The following is a 16,157-nucleotide window of genomic DNA, read 5'->3' on the forward strand; positions in this document are numbered from 1 at the left end:
AATAGTGATGCTCATTGCCATTTTTCAACCTGTCTTCTGCTGAGCAGCCTTGTAAAACGCCAAACCTGTACAACTGTTCACCTCGTGCTCGTAGGTGCTAGCACGAGTGTGTTTAGTTCAGTTGTAATTTGGCAGTCACAGTACGCTTCCTGTGCTGCTTTGCTTCAGGGAATGTGGGAGGGAGCTAAATCCGTGGCTGGACGTCAGGGAACAGCAGGGAGTTGGGAGAACTTGGGAATAGTGTGAGGGGGGCTGAGGTTCCTGGTGGTAAAACCCCAGTTGGCTCATCCACAGGTAAACTGCTTTTTCAGAGGTTTGTAGCCTGGCCTCAGTGCATGGATGTGCTAAAAACCACGGCCGTAGTGCAGAGCTGGACTTGTTCAGGTTTATTTTCCCAGCTGTCCTCAGGTACGCGGGTATGGAGAGGCGGCTGGCTGCCGCACAGAGCTTCCACTCTCAGAGGCTTGAAGTTCTTGCCCTGTTGCGGAGGAAACGGTGGTGGAATTCACGAGCCTTTAGGGGTTTGGTGGGATCTTTCTCTGTCAATGTCCTATGAAGGAGTATAGAACTCCTAGGGTGTTCAAAAGCAGAAATGAAAATTAACCTTTGCTGACACCTCTTGTCTCTGAGACACTTCCAAGGGTTTTGGAAGGTTCATTTGCTTTTAAGGCTAAAAGCGGGTTTTTTTCCTTCCCTTGTCTGTCTGGGTACAGCACTGGGCACCATGGAGACCTATGGCTGGAAGGCCCAGACATTGCTCAAAGATCTGCGGTTCTCGTTCTTGTTGGTACGTTCAGCAACTGAGATGGCGATTTTATTGAAGCAGCTGCGCGTTTCTGCTCAGATAACGCTGTTCTTCATCCTGTGAGCTGATTTTTCATCAGGTTATTCTGCTTGGTTTTTGCAGTCCTGTCCAGAGAGGCGCGTTCTGCCTCCCTGAAATGACCAAATGCCAGGCTGTACCCGGTTGTACTTTAATGACGGTCGGTTATTAAACAGTTCAGCTATGTTAATAGATACACCAAGCTGAGGTATTAACACTTGTGTGTACTGTGAATGTGTTAATGCAGGTTAAATTCCAGCGGAGCGTGGGTGTGTCAGCGGCTGTGCTCAAAGAGAGGAGAAATACGCTGACCTGTCTCGGTGATGGGTGGATTAGTTGCAGTGTATTTATTTTATGATACATGGTTGGAGAGTGTGCTGCCACCTGAAAATGAGCCAAGCATCCGCTGCAGAGAACAATGTGATTACTAAACAGCAGAAAGCACTAAATTGAAAGGTTGGTTTCCCGCTGCTCGTTTCGCGTTGGCCGGTGGGAGAATAGCTTCATCTCTTCCGCGAGCCTTTCTGCTGGTGCTGAGGCTCCGCCTTGGACGTTCACGCAGCTCCTGTGTTTGGTCAGTGCTTCAGCACGTAGAAAACGCCCAACGTTGCCTAGTTCATGCAGCGCAGTTATTGTATTGATTAGGACTCAAGAATTTGAGAGCAGTCGTGGCTGTAAGAATGGGTTGCTGGTTCTTTGGCTTTTTGCAGTGCTGGAGTGGTTGAAAGGGGGAAAAGCACGTGCGACTTCACTCAGACATTTTTTTATATACCTTTCATCACAGCAGAGCTACCTAAACTCCAGGTGCTTTTCCCGGAAACAAAAATACCAGATCACCAGAAACGCCAGCTATTCTTGGAGGTGTTTCTCTGGGACCCTTCAAATGTAAAGAACACGTTAAAACCCCTGCTTTATCTGGTAATTGCTACAGCACTTAACTAGTCAGTAGGTCATGCGGCTTCCTTCCAGGCTCTTAGGATTTGCAAGAAGAATACTGGGGTTTGCTTTACAGGTCACAGAAGACAAAAGCTGTGGCAGTTTCTCGTCCGGCAGTGTCTAGATTTAGGGAAGAAGCTGCTGGGAGCGCGTGCCCCGAGAACCTGCGTCGCAGCAATGTGTTCGTTGCAGGGGCAGCTGCGTCGGGACCAGCGCAGAAGCAGCAGAAAACCCCCAGAAAAAGGGGATTAAGTAGCTGCTGGTTTGTGAGACACCGCAATCGAGGCGCTCGCCTGGACCCCGCTTCCCTCGGGAAGCGTCGTGGGGAGGGAGGCGGGGGACAGCCAGGCTGCCCAGCCGAGCACCTCCAGAAGCTGGCGGGTTTAATGATCAATGCCCTCAGTGCTGCTAACGAGTTACTGATTCCGTGACTGGCTGCGGGAGGCTTTTGCCGAGGGTGAAGAAGGAGGCAGAGGAATGATGGAGGGCAATTCCACTGCCGGATCCTTCACCCCCTCACAGCAGTTCAGCGTCGCTGACCTTGTTGTTGTAGTGGTTTATTTTGCCTTAAACGTTGCAGTGGGAATATGGGTAAGAGCGTTTTCTCTTGTTTCTGCTTTCTTTTTTGAATAGTCTTTTTTTTCCAGGGCTGGCTTTTCTGCGTGGAATATTTTGAAAGCCTCTTATTATTTTCCTGTTGTAATTTGCACTTGTTACGTGTTTTGTGTGTTGTGCTGCATTCGCTCTGCTGTTATACAAACCCTCTGCCCCTTTCACCCCCCGCGGAAAGACGCCGGTAGCCTGAAAACGGGGCGGAATTAACCATGGCACAAACCTCTCCCCCGGTCTGTTGGGCGTAAGCAGATCTCCTCCTTGCCTGTTGAAGGGTGTTGAGACAAATGCCCTGCTTAACACAAAAAGCCCTCAGCAACCCGTGGTTGCAGACAAAGGCTCTACAAAGCCTTGCAAAAAAAAAATCGTAGCCAAAGCCGAGTCCCGTCAGCCAGCCTGTCTGCTCAGGATGGCGGCCGGGCGGGCACATCCTCCGTGCTTCCCGCTCTCGGGGTGCCTTCTTTGCTATTCATGGCTCCAGGTACTGGGGGTGCAGCCACCTTTTCGTGTAATTAAGCTCAAGCTGCTGAGCTCCCATTAATTATCCAGAGTCTCCTGTCTCTTGGCTTCTTGTCTGGGAGACTTGGTTTCTTGTCTGGGTTTGCAGGGAAGGGTGCTCCACGCTGATCTTTTCTCCTCCCAGTCTTCATGCAGGGTGACCAGGAACACCGTCAGCAGCTATTTCCTTGCGGGCAGAGACATGGCGTGGTGGCCAGTAAGTAGAGCCCTGTCCCTCTTCTGACACCCCAGGCAGCAGGGACACCCAGCTCCACTGTCCCTCCCACCAGATGCCCTCTTCTGTGCCCCTACTTTCTCCCCTACCTGCCCACGCTTCTCCCCACCCTGTAGACCTCCTGCCAGGACTCCGGTCCTCGCAGCCCTTCTCATGGCACCCAGGGTTCTGCAGCCCACCTGGCTCCTTTTCTTCTGGAGGGTCTCCTCACAGGCTGCTCTGAACTTGGGCTTGTTGGAGTCACGCGTTGCTCCTCGTGGCTCTGAGACATGGGTGTCCCCGGTTTCTTTTTTCCTCTCCTTTTATTTCAGTATGACCTTGACAAACTGGTTGTAGGTCCTTCCCTTGCACAGGGCCACCTCCGGGCAGGGTGCGTGGCCACCGTGGCAAATGCAGCAGCGTGTGGCTCTTCCTCATCCTCCTGAAGACAAGAAAGTCCGTCCCAACCCCCCGGGGATGCCCGGATGAGCTGAATGCGAGGGAACGCTGGCTGCTGGGGCTCACGTCTGCCTGGATTGGAGTCTGTTAAGGATTTTCCTTGCACAATCTGTACAAGTCCCTCATCACACATGGTGCATTATTGGCCACACTTCACTTTTAGGAGTGGCGGGGAGGTCTGGGCTCTGCTGCTCCCATTCAGACATCATTTTTGCTGCCTTCTCTCACCAAGTTTTCCCCTTGGGGCTGTGCTGCTGGGGAAGCATGGGAGCTGGTCCAGCTGGCACGACTGCCGTGGGGAGCTGGCAGCTGGGCACCCGCAGCACCTCCTCTGCTCCTCCGCAGATCGGCGCCTCTCTCTTCGCCAGCAGCGAAGGCTCAGGGCTCTTCATTGGGCTGGCCGGGACCGGTGCTGCCGGGGGAATCGCTGTCACTGGCTTCGAGTGGAACGTAAGAAACCCGTCGCGCTATTAAGAAAATTAATTTCTCAAGTTGTGTCGCAGAAGATGGCCCATTTCACAGTGGCTTCATGCAACGTCTTGAAAGAGTTGGGAGGAGTCGTGCAGGGGGTAATTAACGCAACCCTGCTAACTCAGCTTCTCTGGCTCACGTCTAGTGTATGTGCAGTGAGTTTGGAGCCAGCTGAAGCCCACGCGCTCAGGGAACAGGACATTTCAGAGCAGAGCTTCCTGGCCCAGCCCCTGCGTGACCCTCACAGGGAGATGGCCAAAGAGGTCACCCAGTCCAGTTGCTTCCAAAGTCCTTGGGTTTCGCAGCAAAAATGCAGCATCTGGCTTGCTTGGTGCTCGAGGAGTTGGTGGGAAATGTCTGGTCAGGGGCTGAAGGGCTGAGGGGAGCGGGCTTCTGCTGGTGGGGGTTCTGGGGGGGGGGGGTCTCCACCACAGGCTTGTGCCCCCAAGCCTGCTGTCTGAAGCCATTTGGGGATGTAAAATGTGCATCTGAGGGCGAGTTGGGGCTGGGTCAGGAGGGGCAGATGGGCTCTCGTGTTGCAGTCAATGTTGAACTGCCACAGGATCAGGGTTTTTTCAGGCTGTGCCATGTTCCTCCTTCCCAACAGGCGACCTACGCTCTTCTGGCACTGGCCTGGGTGTTTGTGCCGGTCTACGTCTCGTCAGGGGTACGTGGAGCTGCCCTGTGGCGGGGAGCGCGGCCCCGGCCAGGTCCCCTGCTCCCTGGACGGCTCTCACCGCTGTCCTTCGAGACTCCTCAGCCCTGCGCTGGGAGTACAGCTGTCCCCTTGCCTTCTCTGGGAGTGTCCCTGGAGGAGGTGACCTGGACAGGGCAGCGACCGCTCTGCTTCGCCTGGCAGATTGTCACGATGCCCGAGTATCTCCAGCGAAGATTTGGAGGGGAGAGGATCCGGATGTACCTCTCTGGCCTGTCGCTCCTGCTCTCCATCTTCACCAAGATCTCTGTGAGTAGCTCCTGCTCAACTCCATGACAAATCCACAGCTGATTTCCAGAAAGCAAAAGGTTATTCTGGGGCTCAAACCTCATGTAGCCAAGTTGAGGGAGAGAAGTTGCTGCAGGATGCTCCAGGAGGGAGCAGGACAGAAGGTTGGACTTAGAGGCCAGATGCTGCCTGCGATGTCCCGCCCGCTCGTAGGCAGATCCAGCAGCAATGTTCATGGTTGGGTGGCCCTGACGGCTGCGTGGCTGGGTGTCAGGGTTCCCAGACTCATGGTGCGCTCTCTTGGTAGCAGAGTTTGAAGACGAAACGTGCTCGGGGCTGAGTTGTATCGTCTGGGTTTTTCTCCATGCCCTGGCAGCGATGCTTTGCAGTGCTCCCCAAGGGACTGGGGAACTGAACTGGGAATGCGTTCGTTGCTTTAGGGCACGTGGGTTTTCTGAGGAAAGGGAGTCTTGCTCCACCTATAGGATGCCCAAGCATGTACAGAGAGTGCCTGATTTCCAGAGACTTTTCCACAGGGATGTTTTCACCCCATTTTGACCTCGTTCACAGCACCCTGTGTGCTGCCTCTGCTCCTGCTGCCCGCTTGGTAACCGCGGGAAGAGTTTACCAGAGGTGAAAAAGCTGAAGAGCCTGGGACGCCAGGCCTAGGGCAAGCAGAGAGAGCCGGGCACAGACAGCCCTGAGGGGCTGGAGACAGCGAGACGGAGACCGAGAGCAAACAGTTCGGAAACGATCTGGAGGAGAAAACACGCTGGAGGGGAGCAATCCTGCACGGCCGCCTCCGACAGAGCAGGCGGGTCTGACTCAGGGGCTGCTGGGGCTTCTGTGTTTTGCTGGCTAAAAGAAATATGCTTTTGCAAGAAATGTGCTTTTGCGGTGCACAGCTGCTAAAAATGTGCTTTTTGCGTGTGGCTGGCTGCGAGAAGTGGCTGGCTGCAGGGCGGGAGGGCCGGTGCCACAGCGTGTCTCCCCACATCGAGGTGCTGAGCACCCGCTTCTGTGCTCACCAGCTCCGTGCTTCGCCAACACCTGCTTGGCTGGATGTGGCATGGCTCCTTGGGCAGCCATTCTGCCTCCTCCCCGGCAGATTCGCAGCCACGCACCCGGGGCTGAGCTGCTGGGGGATCCCCTGGGTCTCCTCGACAAGGGACAAGGAGAGGACACAGAGCAGCCTGCAAGCAGGGCTCGCTGCGCACATCCATGGGCACTTAACGCAAAGGGAGAGACTGTCCCCACCTCGGACAGACCCCCATGCTGTGTGATGTCCCCAGGTCCAGCAGACCCCCGTCTGCCTCCCGTGAGCTGCTCTTTGACCTCGGGCAAGGCACTGTGCTTTGGGTTTAAAAGTCTGGCTGCAGGAGATGGCAGCAGGAACACAGGAAAAGCTGCCTCTCAGCTTTCAGCCTGGCAGAAGTGAGGCTGGTGACTCTTATCAGTTCAGCTGTCACCTGTATTCCCCCCACAAAACCATGTCCTATCCTGCTGGAGGGCATTCTTCCCATAAAACTGGTGTTCTTTATAATGTTAAAAATCCCATGACGCCTCCTGAAATCATCCTGGTGGTTTCTGGAGCACCAGTTCACTTTGCAAGTCTGGGCAGTGACGCTTTGGTTATTCCCCGATTGTCCTAATGTCCAGGAAGCTGTTGTTGCTCACTCACCTTCTGTGTGCTGCCCAGGAGACATCTCGCCCCTGCTCCTGACGAAGAGCTGGGAGGAGCTCAGGGGAGATGCTGGAGCATCCTTGTCTGTGGTGGTGTTGATCCCCCGGATCGGCGTGAATCCCTGCTGGTGTTTAGAGGGAAAGGTTGGAAGCTGGGATAGGGTTTCTGGTGGGGTAGTTTGTTCTTGCTGGTCTGAATGTAAAGAAAGAAATCACCAGTAGTTTCAGGGCTGTTTGTCTTTGAGTCTCTTTCCAGATTATCACAGAAACAGTGTGCTACCATGCCATGGGGATGTGCTTGGTCCCTTTGGTTTCCAGTCCCTCCACAGCTTTGCCCAGAAGGGATGGATGTCCTACAAGTTCATTCTTAGCTTGGGAGATGGTTGTGGTTCTCACCTTGCCTAACACCAGATGAACCTGCAGATGACCTGCAGGGTGCCTCCACCGATGGGAACCTCTGTGGTTCTCCTGGCCCTTCTCAGCACAGTCTTGTGTTTGGAGCCTGGTGGACACTCCCAAATGCCTTTTCCTGTGCCTTTTCTCAGCTGGTGCTATAGTTTCTTTGGTCTGCTGAGTTTTCTCTGATCTCTGAGTCACACAGGATGCAGCAGAAGAGGAATCGGCCTAGTGAAGGGGATTATCTTGGCATGTGGGCCCATTCATGGTAAATCTCGCAAACAATGGTGGTTTCCAGCGGTGGGTTGGGATGAATGCCTGCAGACACATGGGGCATTGCCAAACAGGTCCAATGTCCTGTCCCTGGTGGTGACCACAGCAGGGAGTGTGGGAGGAGAGTGTGAAACTCAGAGAAATCAGGCAGTGCTGTCGGCTGGTGGGGGTTTCCTTTGATCCTCATTGGGGGCTGCCTCAAATCCTGGGATGAGCTGGGCTGTTCCTGCCTCCTTTCCCTGCAGACGTTGTGTTTATGGATGGATCTCCTCTCCACATTCTCCGGAGCTGAGACACAGCATCACTGCTGTTCCTATTGCTCTTCTTTTGGGGCCGGGGGGAAGACAGTCCCTCCTCTCCTGGAATTTACCCTTTGGTGGACCCCAGCCTTCCACTTTTCGCAGCAGGGTGCAGTAGAGCAGCCCTAAGTCCTGCCGAGAGATGGTGTCCCCCCTAGCTAGGAATGCATGAGGAGTTCCATGGGCATCCTAGCCTTGGTGAAGAGCTCCTGGAGACTCCTCTGTGCCCTGGGTAACTTGTTCTTCTGAGGCCTTGGCTTCACCAGTTGTTAAGTCCAAGCTGTCTAAAGCTAGCTTTCATTGGGAAGGCATTAAGGATGTTGGGTAAGAATGAGTTTCCAAGTGAGGTCACTGGTGGAGGCAGGGATCTTGCTGGATTATGAAGCCTGACTTCAAAGGATTCTCCTCTCCTTTTACAGTTGAAAGGACTTGTTTTATGAATAGGTCATGCTTGGTTTTAATTAGCTTGTTTTTGTATTTGGAATGTCTTATTAACAACTCAGTCACATGCGCTTTTATTTTTTCCCACCCTAGCCGAATTACCGGGAAGGGAGGTGGAGACACCTCCGCTTCCTCATAGCAAAGGCTTAGACTCATTTGCAGACGACTGCAAAAAATGATTAAGCATTGAGAAAGCCAGGAGAAGCAGTTATGAAATATCTTGTCCAGGGCAGAGTCTTCGCTGCTGGGCTCTGGGGAAGGGTTGCTGGAGAAACAGACAGTCATGGGGAGGCATGACTTTCTGGCAGGTGCTGAGATGACAAGTGATGGATCCCTCCAAGGGACACTGGGAGCTCCAGAAGACACCAAGGATGTCTGGCATCTGTGCTGGGGAAGCTCAACATATCTTGGGTTCCCGCTTCAGGTTGCTTTGGGAGAAGATGGCTGAGGTCATTTGGTTGGGGCTTTTCTGCCTTGTAGTTGAAGCTTGCAGTGTAGGAATGGCTTAGCTGCCCTCTTGTAGGGCTGCTTGGTGGTCTCTGTGGTACCAAGCTGTGGTTGGATTGCATTTGTGGGGAAAACACATCTGCTGAAGAGGAGCTGCTGTTGGAGGTTTTGGCATAGTTGCCCATGAGTTAGTTCCTCTTCAGCAGGACATTGCAGGGCTTAATTGCCTCTTGGTGCTGGCAAGTGCTCTCTCAGAGACATGGCCAAGCCCAAGTGCAGCTGAGGACAGGCAGTACCTCCCTTGGGAATGCCAGGCATGACTGTGGTGTAAAGTCTGGTCCAGATGTCGTGGAACAGTCCCTCAATTAGGATCCTCAAGATCGTGGTGTAAGTTCTATTCTGGTCGGTTTGATTTGTGATTTAATCAACAACATGCCTAATGCTGTGGGCTCATCTGCTAGGGAAGAGGCTTTCATGTTGTGCTGAAGCTGGGTGTGTGCTCACACATGTGACAAAGGACTTAATGTGTGCTGGATTTCATGGCTGATGAAGCTCTGCTAGGTGGGACGTGCCTTGGTTCTTCCATGGTGTGATTGTGTGGCCCCTCTCCATCACACGAGGATGGTCCTTGGCTCCCGAGCAGCGAGGTTGCTGGAGCAGTGCTGGGAGGAGGAATAGCAGACCTGGGGAAGGAGGTGCAATATGGGAAATAACACCAGTCCTCCACATTACTAATTCCAAGTAACTGCTCTTGCATGACTGGGCAAGAAAGCTCTGCTGTTTGGGGGATGGTTTCTGGGAGGTGTGTGAAGAAAGACGTCAAATCGGAGCTGATGTCTTGGCTGTGGGGAGCTGACATGGCTCCAGGCGAGGGCGTGGAGTCAGCTCTTGCCTCTTCCTGCCACTTCTGGCCTTGTTTCCTTCTCCAAACAAGGTTTTTATGAAGATACCCCAGCCAAGCGCTGGGGATGGCTGGATCTCAGCTGCAGGTGGAGACGTGGTGATGGCATGGGCACTGCCTGCTGCGCATGGTCCTTCCCTCCTGTGGCATCACTTCTTTTGTTGGAGGAGGTGCCTCAGTTCTCTCTGGGTCTCTGCTTTATATCTCACTCCCATGAGACTGTGACTGGACCTCCCTGTGTGGGTCCAGCTGTCCCATGGGCAGGAAACAGTGGCTGCTTTTGGGGTGTCAGTCATCTCTAGGGAGTTTGGCAGATAAGTGAGCTGCAAGCATGTGCGTGCTCCTCTGGGCAGAGGCATGCTCCTGGCATCCCTGCAAGATGTGACGTGGGTGCAGGAGATGCTGGAGCTGGCAGAGGCATTGTGCTGGACAAGGAGTCGGTCGGTCCTTCTGTGGCAGAGTAGAAACCCCCGAGCTTCTTCCAGGGGATTTATGAGGGTAGCGGCAAAGATCAGGGGGCATGTTGGAGGATGCACTTGTGCTAGTCCATGTAGGGTGCAGGACCCTTGGGCTGCTGCTTCTCGCTTGGGGCCAGAAGAAACTTCTGCTGCTTGCCCATGCCTTGGTTTCCCCATCTGTGCAAAACCAGGAGGAGATATTTTCCCAGAGATGTTCAGCAAAGAGGTGACTTGTTGGGTCAAGGCTCAGGAATGGCAGTCCTGTGAGTCTTGAGTTCTGTGCTGGAATGTCCGTGTGCTGTGGAGTGGCTGTGGAGGCTGAAATGCTGCGGTGGACCCCAGAGAGCAAGGCAGCACCTTGTGGTGCCCCATTAGCACCCACCGGAGCACAGCTAATGGTGTTGAGTGACGTGGTGTGGAGCTGCCCCATCCATCACTGAAGGCATTGCAGGTACCAGCAAGCACCTTGAAGTCCCTGCACCTGGGATGAGATCCCCTCCTGTCCCCAGCAGCCATTTCAGGCTTGCTGCTGCTGGACTGGTCTGACGGCCTGGACTGTTGAGCTGCAGCTGGGGAGGGGGGAACCGAGCTTTGGCAGCCTCCTTGCCGGCAGCGCGGGTGCCAGGAGGGCGAATCCTGCCAAGCAGAACGTGAAATACCAGCTACAGCCACCCCATGCATCAGCCTCGCGGGGGCCAGCAAGGTGCAGAAACATGGCTGTGTCAGGCTGGGGGGTGGCTTGGGCTGCCTCCAAGGAGCACCCAAGGGTTCTGGAGTTTTGGTGGAGTGTGGCCCCTCGGTTAGTACCAGGTGCCCCATCCCCAGGGCTCTGCAGAAAGCATGGCGAGATGCCACCTGGAGAGCAGGGCATTGGGATGGGTGGAGGGAAGTGGAGGTACTCGGGAGAGCAAGGAGGTAGCTTGGGTCAGGTCCTGGAAAGGGCTGAGCATCTCTAGCTCCTTGCTTTGTGGCAGCACTGATGCCCTGAGGCACCCCATTTCTGACCCTAACGTCCCACCGTCTGCATCCAACTGGGCCCAGTAGCAAATGGCCGCTGGAGCTGCCCGCTCAGTTCTTGGAGGGGTTGGTGAAAGATGGCTTTTGACACCCACCTGCAGCGGTGACATTGCCACCTGCATGGGACCTCAGGCTTCAGCGCTGGCTTTGGGAGGTGTCGTCCCGGTACGTGCAGTGCGATGTCCTCTCTGTACCCATGGTGTTGACCATTTCCCTGCTGTTCTCGCAACAGCCCTTGGGTGCTGCCTAGCCAAGAGGAGGTCGCCTGTCCCAGCCCCTCTGTTTCTTCTCCCACGCACAGACGGACCTGTACTCGGGGGCCCTCTTCGTGCAAGTCTGCCTGGGCTGGGACCTCTACCTCTCCACCGTCCTGATGCTGGTGGTCACGGGGCTCTACACCATCGCGGGTGAGTTGCTCGGCATCTGTGGCCTCAATCGTTCTTCTTGGGTTTAACCACACCACTTACACTCCTGCTTTTACTTTATTTATTTTTTTCCCCCCTCCTGGAAGGTCTTTGGGGATTTATACTAACGGGGTTCCTATTCCCCGCCCTATCCAGCTGGTATCTGAGCATCCCTGAGCGTCAGCTCCGGCAGTGACTCAGTGCATGACCTCTCCTTTGTCATTACACCTTCTCATTTGTAAGAACTCCTCCTCCATCAAGTCGTTAAATGCTTGCTTGTACATGCACCTATTTGTAACAGCAGTAATCAGGGCTTCTCCTATTACAGGACCATTACTGCGGAGTCTACAGGCTGAGAGCCCTTTACCCAGCTCATTTCCCTCCCTCTTCCCAGCCGGCGATGCACCTTGCTGCCGTCCCTTTATCCCAATATCCCAATATTTCTTGCCTGTGCCTCCCCATCGTGGGACCAGCTATTTTTGTGCAGGGTCAGCCCATGCGGCTCTTCTGTGATCTGGAGGCGCTGAGGGTTTGGAGCTGGAAATCGAGGATTCCTGGCTGGCGGTCCCGCTCTCAGACTGTGGGACCGTGTATCCCTGCCAGCCCTTTCGGTTATTATTTTGGCAGGGATGTTCCAGTGCCGGTGGAGACACCCGGCAGTAAATTCTCCCTCATTATCTTGTCCCAGCCAGCAAAACGGGAAATAGTTTAACTATATCTGAAACCTGGTGGATTTTGCAAGACTTTGGTTTTCAGCAAATCCCATCTTGGGTTTTTTTTTTTTCCCTGCCCACGAGGCTTGTTGTGAAGCGAGGCATTTCGGTGTGAGCTCAGGCAGAGGGTGTGATCGCTGCGTCACCCTCATCCTGAGAACACCCCTCCGGATCCCAGGGAGGGTGCAGCCCTGAGTTCCCGGGATGTGAGTCAGTGACTGGGGTTGAAACTGGTTCACTTTTTGACCCATTTTTCTCTAGCTCCGCTACTTTTTAGTGCTTTTGTTTTGTGTGCTGAGTAATTGCTTTATGGCTAGGTAAGCAGGTCCTGGGTTTGCAACAGGTCCGGAGGGAGAGCTTGGGGTGGGAAGGGAGAAATGCTGCTGGCTGACTGGCCAAGGAGGACCCTGCTACGTATCAGGTGCTGGAAAAATAAAAATATAGGGTTGGGAGGAGAGCTGAGGGGTGTACGAAGGGGGAAGAGACTGGTGTGGCGTTAGGGAGAGGTGGGATGAATGACGAGATCAATGTCCCAAACGTGTCTGCTTGCTGGAGCATCCAAAGAGCCGGGGCTGGGGATGGCCGGTGTCCTCCCAGCTGCGTGGGGACGTGGGGTCACATCTCCCCCACCCTGCCATCCCTCAGCTCCCCTTCCCTATCCTGGATGGGATCACAGCCCCCACAGCTGTCAGCTGCTCCCCCCACCCCATCTACAGAGCTGTTTCCCCTTCCCGCTCCCGCTGCAGACCCCCATCCCCACGGTGTTGGCAGGACCAGGCTGGTGACAGACACGTCCCTGTGAGCGTGGGCAGCTTTATTGGGACTTCATGACCGAGCCCAGAGCTGGCAGCACTCCTGACGCTGTGCCTTGCTCTCGTGCAGGGGGGCTGGCGGCCGTCATCTACACCGACGCGCTGCAGACGCTCATCATGGTCCTCGGAGCCATCGTGCTGGCGGTGAAAGGTAAGAGCTGGGACAGCACAGATCCCCCTTCCATGGGGATCTTCTGTCCCCACTCAGGTAGTCTTGGAAATAAATAAAAAGACACAGTCTGAGCAGTGTGGTGGCCAAGAAGCCCAGCAGGACTTTGGCCCGTAGCAATCGCCTAAAGAAAGTCTGTGGTCCCCTTGTGTCCCTTCTGCCACTGTGCTTCCCCTGGGTGCCATTCCTCTGGGTGAAGATGCCATGAAGCCATCACCCTGGTCCTCCGCATGGGGCTGTCCCCAGCGCTGGTGACCATCCCGTGGCTGTCACTGCTCTGTGTGTTTGCCTCTAGTCCACGCGCTCCAGGAGACAGATCAAGCATTTGACAGCAAAGCAGCATTTCCAGTTTTTCTCAGGAAAACTTGCAGCGGTGTTGTGGTGGGGTCTTCAGCCAGGATCCCACCGCAGAGGGACGTGCATGGCAGAAGGTGCAGGGCATTGCCTGAGGATGCTGAGCAAGGTGCCGTGCCTTCCTCCCGGACGGAGCGAGCATGGTTCACCACCAGCCCTTTCTGAACACTCAGCACTGTTGTGTCTCCGTTCATTTAGCCGCAGAGCACCCTTGCGAGGCTGGGAGCTTTCATCAGCCTTGTTCTGCCGTCGGGGCTCTTGGCCCTGAGGAGCAGGAGGCAAAAAGCCAGGTCCCAGCTTCAAAGGCAGGCGTTTAACTACAGAGGACAATTTCCAGAGGCGCTCCTGAGATGATTGCCACCATCTCCTGGAGAAGTCTGCTGAGGCAAGCGGGTAGGGAAGGCTTTGACCCAACGCTGCACAGGAGCTCTGCCGTGGAGGTGGGAGCAGCCACAGACCTGCAGCCGGCCCAGTCCCGAGCTGCTCCCCTGTGCAAAAGCAGCGTTTGCTCCTGGGCAAGCCCTGTAAGCAGCAAGATGTATTTACAAAAACCAAATGAAAGGACAGATACCTCCGAGAGAAGTAACAATACCACCAAACACGCCAGCAGAAGCAGGGAGCTGCGCCGGGCAGAGGAGCAGGTCGGATGTCTGAGCAGACCCGAGCAGTGGCCGCAGTCTTTGCGTTAGACGGGGTGCTTGGAGATCGCTGATCTGAAGCTGTAGTTGGCTGTAGGGCTGTAGTTGGCCTTGGGGCTCTCTGAGGCTTGTGTCTGGGTACAGCAAGGCCTGGAGAATCCCCTCCAGTGACTTCAGAGCCTGGCTCTTTTTTTTTTCGCTTTGCCAACCTGGAAGCCTGGCACGGTGTTTGCAGGGAGGGGAGGGTGCTTGGGAGAGGGGCTGGTCCAGGGGAGCCGAAAACCAAGCTGCTGGTCACACAGTTTTTCACAGAATCACAGAATGATAGGGGTTGGAAGGGACCTCTGTGGGTCATCTAGTCCAACCCTCCTGCCGAAGCAGGGTCACCTGCAGTAAGCTGTAGAGGACCTTGTCCAGGCGGGTCTTGAATATCTCCAGAGAAGGAGACTTTTCTGGAGGCTGGACCTGGAGTCTGGCACAGAGGCTGGCATGCCTCAAGGGTGCTCGGTTTTCTCCAGCTCTTGTCAAACTCATGTAATAAAGGATACTCTCCATGTTTGACCTCGTTCGTCTCTTCAGACCATGACAGTTGCAGCAGTGATGCTAACGCTCATCTGCTGAGCTGTGACCGCCCTGGGTCCACTCTGCCCAGCCCATCGCCTCCCCTGCTGCTTCTGAAGGGATGAAGGTGCATTGCTTGGCTCCGAGGTTGCATCTCCCGAGGGAGGGCAGGAGGGTTGTGCAAATCCTCTCGGGTGCGATGCTGGGCAGAGCAGTCTCTGGTCGAGCAACAAGCGGGTGCAGACCGAGGTGGTGTAGACAAATCACAGAGAGCTCGGTGGCTGATTCAGCAGATGCCGATGCCAGCGGTGGCTCTGCTCAGCTCCAGCATGGTGGATAAGAGAGACAGTGCCATCCCACACCCTGCTTGGCGTTCACCACGGGGACATTAATCCTGGCGCAGCCCACGAGCTGCAGCCCGGCGTCTGCAGGCTGAGCTCCTGCTGCTCGCAGGTTTTTGCCCCGCTTTCTCATCTCGGCAGGCGTAGGTGTCGTGACTTGTCGGCGAACACCTTTGGGAAGGGAGCAGGCCCGCACCCCCGGGCACGAATCTCTGTTTTCAACGCTCGCCCTCTGCCTCTGGAGAGGCTTTGTTGGTGCCCAACGCCCATGCAAAGCTTGGGAGTAGCTGGCGCCTGGCTAAGCCAAGCGCTGGAGGGAGGGCAGGGCTGCTTGCGCAAGAGCAGGAGGAGTTCACAAATGCTGACTCCCCGTAAAATACGGAGGGGTCCGTTTGCAAAGGAGGGGGGGACGGTGGATGATCTCCCTTTGCAAACTCTCCGAAAGCCTCAGGTCAGGGATGGGGAGGGGGCTGCAGGTCGGTAATGGAAATGGCAGGGCTGCAGGGAGAGGGCTGTCCTTGGCTAGGAGGGGACAACGGAGCAGGACACGTGTCTTGGAAATTGGGATTTGCTCAAGCTGGCACTTGGTGGTGATCCCAGTGTCCAGCAACCAATGCCTGAGGGATTGGCTTTTGGTCTAAAGGCAGCAGCACTTGTGGGCATGGTCCTACAGGCGGGGGACTTCTCAGGAGCACGTTCCCACCCTGTGCTGCCCTGTTGGAGGGGACCGAGCTGAGGGTCCAGGCCGCAGCCCATAGATGGGGGCAGAAGGGATGTGACAGCTGGATGATACGAGGGGAAAATTCACCCCAGGATGCTCATAGGTCTTGCTTTGAGTCTTCCCTGTGTGAGGCCCTGGAGCCTCCTCTTCTCCTGAGCATCAGCAGCTCCCATGGGTATAGGGGTGCCAACACAGCCCCTGCTTATCTCCTCCACAGCCACTGTGTGGGTGGCTATGGCACACAGGGGGAGCACGGCGGGTGCCTCCCGTCCCTCCCTCCTCCCAAAAACGATGCCTCTGGCTCCAGAATTCTCCTGCTGGAGGTACCAGAGGAACTGCAAGGAGCATTCAGCCCGTGCCCCCCAGGAGTGGGAGGTGGTGGGAGGCCAGGGCTGGGGCCGGTTGGCAGCCGCTGCCGGGAGAAGAGCCAAGGCAGCTGCTGAGGGCTCGGAGGCTTGCTTGCGAGGGCTTGTTCATGGCACGTACTCCTCAGCAGGGCTCAGGCTAAGACCTAGACCTCGGATCCCATTTCCTAGGAAAAATGCAGCAGAGGGTGTTTTGTTTTGTTTTTTA

The 16,157-nt window shown here is 55.3% G+C and overlaps 1 protein-coding gene across 1 annotated transcript in view; it reads left to right on the forward strand.

The window, feature by feature from the left end:
* The first annotated feature begins 2,229 nt into the window (after window positions 1-2,229).
* Window positions 2,230-16,157, forward strand: part of SLC5A10 (solute carrier family 5 member 10) — a 41,309-nt gene continuing 27,381 nt past the window's right edge. The window contains exons 1-7 of the mRNA XM_075436689.1: window positions 2,230-2,350; window positions 3,015-3,086; window positions 3,888-3,992; window positions 4,621-4,680; window positions 4,873-4,977; window positions 11,173-11,278; window positions 12,871-12,951. Of these exons, the coding sequence (XP_075292804.1) occupies window positions 2,237-2,350; window positions 3,015-3,086; window positions 3,888-3,992; window positions 4,621-4,680; window positions 4,873-4,977; window positions 11,173-11,278; window positions 12,871-12,951 (643 nt within the window). The 5' untranslated portion in view covers window positions 2,230-2,236. The remainder of the gene's footprint in view (window positions 2,351-3,014; window positions 3,087-3,887; window positions 3,993-4,620; window positions 4,681-4,872; window positions 4,978-11,172; window positions 11,279-12,870; window positions 12,952-16,157) is intronic.

Source organism: Opisthocomus hoazin, chromosome 15 (assembly GCF_030867145.1).
Source record: "Opisthocomus hoazin isolate bOpiHoa1 chromosome 15, bOpiHoa1.hap1, whole genome shotgun sequence".
NCBI classification, from domain to species: Eukaryota; Metazoa; Chordata; class Aves; order Opisthocomiformes; family Opisthocomidae; genus Opisthocomus; species Opisthocomus hoazin.